Source organism: Beta vulgaris, chromosome 9 (assembly GCF_026745355.1).
Source record: "Beta vulgaris subsp. vulgaris cultivar EL10 chromosome 9, EL10.2, whole genome shotgun sequence".
In the NCBI taxonomy this organism is placed as follows: domain Eukaryota; kingdom Viridiplantae; phylum Streptophyta; class Magnoliopsida; order Caryophyllales; family Amaranthaceae; genus Beta; species Beta vulgaris.
This window is the reverse complement of record NC_079210.1, coordinates 8776323-8783444: the sequence shown is the minus strand read 5'-3', so window position 1 is coordinate 8783444 and position 7122 is coordinate 8776323. Positions and strand designations below refer to the sequence as shown.

Here is a 7122-nt window from a genome sequence, read left to right as displayed (position 1 = left end):
TGGCGTTAAAATTATTTGTTTTCTGCGTTAGTAGTATGGTGACGTTTACTACTAGTTTCTTCCTGTTCATCTCTATCTCTTTTATTACTGGGCGGAGGTTGATTTTCAGCTGGTTGTATAGGAGGGTTATTATTGGTGTTGGGAACAGGGGTTTGTGGGTTTTCTCTGGTATGAGTATTTGTACCGTTGTTACGGTTACTGGGTCGGGGCTGTATTACAGTTCCCCTCGCTGGGTTGGTAGTGAATGGCACATTGTTTCGCTCTATCCAAAAATAAATACCCGAGACAGAGACATTGTGTAAAACAATGTTAATCCCGTTACTTTGTTGGTCCATGTTCGGGTAGTAAAAGGGTTGGGCTTGGAGAAAAAAAACTTAAACTTAAAAAAAATGGATGTAAAAATTTTAAAGATACCTTAAAAAAAATTTCCGGTAGAACACTCGTGCTGATAACGTGTTGTGAGAAATAGAGAGAGAAGTTATGCAAATATATCAGAGAGTATTGTATATTGCATTGATGTTCGGTGTATTCACAAATGGTAGTATTTATAGGCACAAAACTTACTGTGTATTTGCATAAATCAACAAATACGGCGAGAAAAACCTACCATGCATTGAATGCATGGCAGTGGAATTCATTGTGCTCAACAGTGGAATTGGTCATTCCACTGTTTTCACAACAAACATAACTATTATTACAACTCATTCATACCATTTATTGTCAACTTGCCCACAGACAAGCCGCCAAAGAAGGTCCAAAACATAAAAAAATGACCTACTTATTTCCAAAACTTTACAAAAAAGGGTAATTAGGTCATTAAACTTCAACATCAAAAGACTAATACACTTTGCACAATTCCCAAGCTTTTAAACTCAAAATTTCCACTTACAAATTACAATGTCCTATATCTTCTCCCTTTTTCTCTAGCAAACCAACTCAAACATAAAAAGAAAGCATTATTTATTACTCCATCATATTAATACCATGTCAACCAACATTAAACTTACTATTTACTACTATTAATTTAAAACCATAACAGAAATCAACCAAATCCAATACAATAGTATAGACTACTAATAGTTCTAAATTTTCTTCATCAACACCAAAAACGAACCTCCAACAAACCCTCTATCTCTTTCCTCTGTTAGTCATTGTTCCTTCTTCTCCACTTGATGATCCCCAACACCAAACCATAAACCAAACAAGGAATAACCCATTTCAACCAACCTCTAATTTTCTCTCTCCTCCCTAAAAATAGCTCCTAAAAATGGTGGATTTCAACATACCCACCAAAGGAAGGAAAGGTTTTTATGTGAGAATGAGATTATTAAACACAAATAATAGACATGGCAAAAGAAACTCTCCTCATTATTATTATTTCTATCGTTGTTTCAAATGGTTTGTTTGGTTTTTCATCTCTTTTTACTTGTTCATCTCTTTCCCTCCTTTCATTAACTCTGACCATTCTCCTAATTCCTCCATCAAATCCCGCCTCCTCGTCGAACAAACCACCCCTTCTTCCTCCTCCTCCTCCTCTTCAGGTATTTATTAATCATCGAGTTTTATTGGTTTTATCATAAACACAATAATAATAATAATAATGAACTTTCTGATATATATTCTGGTGTTAATTTATTTTCATTTGTTGTTTTGAAGATTCGTTTGAAGGATTGAAGATATATGTGTACGATTTACCAGCAAAATACAACAAAGATTGGCTAATTAACAAGAGATGCAAGAGTCATTTATTCGCATCTGAAGTCGCTATTCACAAAGCTTTATTAGAAAGTGATGTGCGCACATTTGACCCAAATGAAGCTGATTTCTTCTTTGTTCCAGTTTATGTTTCCTGTAATTTTAGCACAATTAATGGCTTCCCTGCTATTGGCCATGCTCGTACTCTCATTCCTTCCGCCATTAATCTCATCTCCTCCAACTTCCCCTTTTGGAATCGCAGCCGTGGCTCCGACCACATCTTCGTCGCTTCCCATGACTTTGGCGCTTGCTTCCATACCATGGTATGCACTACGCCTTCTTCTTTACTTGCATCATGTGGGCTGAACACGCAGTTTAAGTATAATCATTAATCTCATTAATAACCCCAACTCTTTCATCATAATAATATGTTACTCCCTCCCCGTTGGTACGTACGAGGTCGAACTTTGATTGTTATAGAAAATTTTAAAAAATAATATTATTATAGTATTTTTCAAGACGATATAATTTTTATTTATCATATTGGAGAGGTATTTGTAGTCAAAATAAATTTTTGTAAAGCGTGAATGTTTTATCTTTTGAAACAGAGGGAGTACGTTATTTTAATTAATTTGTTCATCGAACTTCTCTAATCTCTTCGTTAAACTGCGTGTCCAAGTTGCCTTAAATAGTGGAAAACGTTTATGTGATTATGTCTACAATCTTAATAACCCAAGTTATTCATCTTAGTAGTGTTTAAATTATTTTAATTAATTTATTTGTTGAACATCTCTAATCTCAAAAAGGTTTATGTCTACAATGTAGTACGTTTTTTTTTATTGTTGTTGATTTGATTGTTGTAGGAAAATGTAGCAATTGAAGATGGAATAATGGAAAATTTAAGAGGATCAATAATATTGCAAACATTTGGGGTGAAATACAAGCACCCATGTCAAGAGGTTGAGAATGTGGTAATTCCGCCGTATATATCGCCGGAAAGTGTACGATTAACGTCGAAAAAGTGGCCAATGGAGGGTAATCGTGACATTTTTGCGTTCTTCAGGGGTAAAATGGAAGTCAATCCGAAGAATGTCAGCGGTCGCTTTTACAGCAAGTACTTACTTTTCTCTCTCTTATGTGTGTTTATTATTTTATTTCCATTTTTACCCCCGCACCTTGCCATTGCATGCCGTGGTCTTCAAGTTCAACCAACAAGTTATTATTTGGTGGTTGATGTTATTTATTTTCACAACTAATTTTGAAGACCCTGATGATATTTCCCTCTTTGACAACTTAAAAGACAACCAAAAATATCTAAATTCCTAAATATGTTTTTAAACTGTAGTTTAGAATTTGCTTGCGTTGATAACATTTTTAAATTGTAATGGGTCGCGTAAATATTAATCTGTAACTACTATGGTTAAGTTTTTCTGTCACCAAGTGAATTTTTATAAAAGGATTTTATACATTTTGAACATGTCAAACATAATGTGAACTTTGAGATATCAAAGATACGGATACGGAGACAATGGAATCAATTTTATTACACGTTTCCAACTGAATTTCTCTTAGGGTTGGCAAGTATCACTAGAAATCTAGAATGATCAATAAAAAGTATGAATAATGCAATCATTTTGATGGTATTATTATCTCTCCCTAAAGTATTAAATTTAATATTTCCTTTGTCTGATAATATAATGTTTACTTCTTATTTTTTTACGAAAATGAAGAAAAATGGAAGAAGTAAGTGCACATATTTTAATTTTTCCTTTAAATTAAAATAAAGTAATAAATGTTCATTGGAATGGTGTAAAATAATAAATAAGGACACATATTTTTTTTTTAAAAATGTAGAGGTATTTTGAAAAGTTTATGTAGAAATGAAGGATAATTTTAATCCAAATAAATTGATAAAAAAAAAAGGCACAACATTTTGAACATCCTAAAAGAAATGTGAGTACTATTTTATGAGACGGATGGAGCATCATATTGTATAATCCTTAAGAGTTATGACTATCTTAAACAATTTCCAGCAAGAACTTTTTCCTTACTAAAGCATCATCTTTGTTTTTGCTTCTAGCCTTCTTCTAGAAAAAAATGCATTGAATACTTGTATTGGTCTTTTTATTTGAAGGAAAATTGAATACTCCTATATGAATTGGTAAAAAGTAAAGGCAAATATATATAGTCGTACTTGTTGCTTTTAAGATAAGCTTTATCGATTTCCATTCCGTAACACTTAAGACATAAATAGAGTAATGGAGTATAATTAAACAATTATATGAAAAGTGGAGTAATTGAACAATAATAGTACCCTTATTATAGGAATAAGTGCTTTTAATCCTAACACCATGTTAATAGTGGATGTATTGTGTTTGTGACCAAAAAAAAGTTGTTTAGTCTTTACAACAATGACTCCACTTATTTATGATGTTGTTGTTATTCCTTTGTAGGGCTGTGAGGACCCACATATGGAGGAAGTATAACAATGACCGGAAGTTTTACCTTAAGAGGCATAGGTTTGCCGGTTACCAGTCAGAAATAGCACGTTCAACATTTTGTCTATGCCCATTAGGGTGGGCCCCATGGAGCCCACGCCTTGTCGAATCGGTTGCACTTGGATGCGTACCAGTGATTATAGCGGATGGGATCCGCTTACCCTTCGACGACGTCGTCCCGTGGCGGAACATTTCCCTCACGGTGGCGGAAAACGACGTCGGAAAGCTAGGTTCTATCCTAGAGCACGTGACTAGGACAAATCTCTCGGTCATACAAAAAAACTTGTGGGACCCATCTGTCAGGAGTTCTCTCCTTTTCAACGATCGGATCGAAAAAGGGGATGCCACGTGGCAGGTAATTCGGGCCCTAGTTGGGAAACTCCACCTGGCCCACCGTAGGAGGAGGGTTTCAGACCAATGAGGGTATTCCACGTGAGCTTCAGTTATTGGTGGGGTCAAATGTCTGAAAAGTTGCCAGCTTGTATTGGCCTTTAGTATATGCATATGCATGAGGGAAATAAAAGAGAACTTTATAATGGAGGCCAGTTGGAGTTTTTTTCTTGGAGTTGTCGCATTGTCACGGAGCTGGATATTTCTACTATTTTCTGACAAACCACAGATAAGATTGGAGAACCCATATTATTTTTTTTGAGGACGTGGCGCTATTTGGTTGGTTGTAAAGGACGGTACATGTGATGAGAGAGAGAATGTGTTAGTGTTGCTAATATTCATTGATTTTTTATTTTATTTTTTATAGTTTATAGTACTATACACAGAGAGATTATTGAATGTAAATGAGAATAGGTCATGTCATGCCATGAGAGACCCTGTAAGATAAAGGGTGTATACATTGTACAGTTGAGAATTGAAAGGAGGTTATAAATAATGAAAGAAATTATTCATATATTCTTTTGAACAAGGAAATCTCTATTGTTATTTGAATTTTGAACTAGAAAGGGTATGTTTTTAGGTTATGTTCTTTTGGACTTAACTGTACTAAATTAGGCTGAACTGAATTGAATTGAATTGCGCTGAATTGAACTGCGTTGAACTGAGATGAATGAAAACTATGAGAGGAAACTACGGAACTACACTGAACTAAACTGAATTGAACTAAAAATAAGTCCGAAATAACAGGGTCTCATTTGAGTTTATCTAAACTATTAGATTTTATTTGAATTTATCATACCTTATTTTGTGAGAGTATCATATTTTTTTTAAAAAATATTTTACTTAATTGAACTTCTTTTTTATAATTTGGAAGTTGTATTATAAAATCATGGATGAGTACACTAGATTTCCATTACAAGTTACAGCCACTCATGAAGGAGTGATGGTCATAATGGGTTAGCAACAGATAGTGTACAATCTCAATGAAACAATATGAAGAGGCAAGCAAGCTACAACCAAGCTACAAATTCATTCTCCGGCCTAAGTTTTTGCTTTGCTAATGAGTCGGCCACCTTGTTTGAGCTTCCTCCATGATGTATTATTCGAACATGTGAATGAGAATTTGAAGCATTCCTAATGAAGTTGAACATAAAGTTTAAATTCCAGAACCCTCCATGACTTGTGTTGCACCAAGTAATTGCATTAACCGAGTTGCGCTCAACATGAGTTGTTTTGAGCTAATTCACATGACAATGATATAACTACTTTGAAAATTGCATAAATTCAACAAAGTTTATTTCCATTGGAGGAATAATAATACTTGAGAAAAGACATAAAAAAAACACCAAGCATTATATCTTAGCACCCGTGTGATGGCACTAAGTCGACAAATTGGATCGAAGCTTGCATCTAAATTCCACTTGATACAAGGGCAGAGAGGGGGGGCTCCAAGCACAAGTAGGTGAAGGAATCAGTTGAGAAGTCAATAAGCTTGATTTTGATTGCAATTTTAGACATAAAGGGTATTGAGTAAACCCATCTGACGAATATGGAAACAAATATTCCCACCCTTTTATCTAGGGCTGTTCATTTCGGATATCCAAAAATTTCAGATCAGGCAAAATGCGATGTGAAAAAAAATCAAAATTTTCAAATGAAAAGTTCAAAAAATATGCTTCGGATTAATCATCGGATGTCCGAAAAATTATAAATAGGAGGAAGAAAATGTTGAAATAGAGGGAACACATGCTAACTCCCCAAGCTTAATACAAACTCCATCATCGGAGTGTACAAGCAAAGAGAAACTAAGGGAGGAGGTAAGGGCCCAAAATCAAGCAAAACTTTTAATCAAGTAAGATAAGGAGAAGGGTCTTAGAATACCTGCCAAAAAGTGCTCTTTTAGGATCATTAGCTAGACCTTACACTAAATAATTTGACAAACATCTAAATATTTTGTCATAAGATTAGCACACATTTCACAATGGATCAAATAGGTATGACATAAACAAAGAGTATGCACAAATTTCAATGCGTCTATATGCTTACCAAGTATGAGTGTTCAAAATAATAAAATTTTCGAGAGAATCCAGAAAAGTATGAAGAACAAACATCAAAATTCATCTTTAATGTTTTGAAGGGGCGACGACAACATCTATCTTTTCGTATGTGAAGGGGGCAGTGAGGAAAGAGCAGTCCTCATCAAATAAGGTGTGAAAATATTTTATATTCCTGTCACCGTTCTTAATCCACTTAGCTCGAGAATTTTGAGCCCATTAAAATTCACGACGTTTGAGTCAAGCCCATAAGTCCAATTGAGCCATCTTCCGTTCCTGCAATTCATTAGAATTCAATAGACGGTTATTGCAATAACATCGATATTTAATTTCTCTTTAAGGTTTTTGATGTTAACATCAATGAGACCAAATTCATGAATATTCATTGTTTTAGGTCTTCTTTAATCACTTTGAATTTTCTTTTTCTAGAACAGTAAGGCCAATTGGCTTAGACAAAGCACTCTTGATCACTTTCGTGCATTGAG

General features: G+C 34.5%; 1 protein-coding gene across 1 annotated transcript; it reads left to right on the top strand.

The window, feature by feature from the left end:
* Positions 1–888: 888 nt before the first annotated feature.
* On the top strand, positions 889–5099 carry LOC104902900 (probable glucuronoxylan glucuronosyltransferase IRX7). Its single transcript, XM_010690834.4, has 4 exons — positions 889–1541; positions 1657–2018; positions 2559–2809; positions 4149–5099. Exons 1-4 carry the CDS (start codon positions 1268–1270, stop codon positions 4612–4614), a joined length of 1353 nt encoding a protein of 450 aa, XP_010689136.2. The 5' UTR covers positions 889–1267; the 3' UTR covers positions 4615–5099.
* The last annotated feature ends 2023 nt before the right edge of the window (positions 5100–7122 follow it).

Coding starts and splice junctions, on each gene's coding strand:
- LOC104902900 (XM_010690834.4), top strand. CDS start 1,268: ATGGTGGATTTCAACATACCCACCAAAGGAAGGAAAGGTTTTTATGTG. Junction 1,542..1,656: donor CTCCTCCTCCTCCTCTTCAG/GTATTTATTAAT, acceptor GTTGTTTTGAAG/ATTCGTTTGAAGGATTGAAG. Junction 2,019..2,558: donor GCGCTTGCTTCCATACCATG/GTATGCACTACG, acceptor TGATTGTTGTAG/GAAAATGTAGCAATTGAAGA.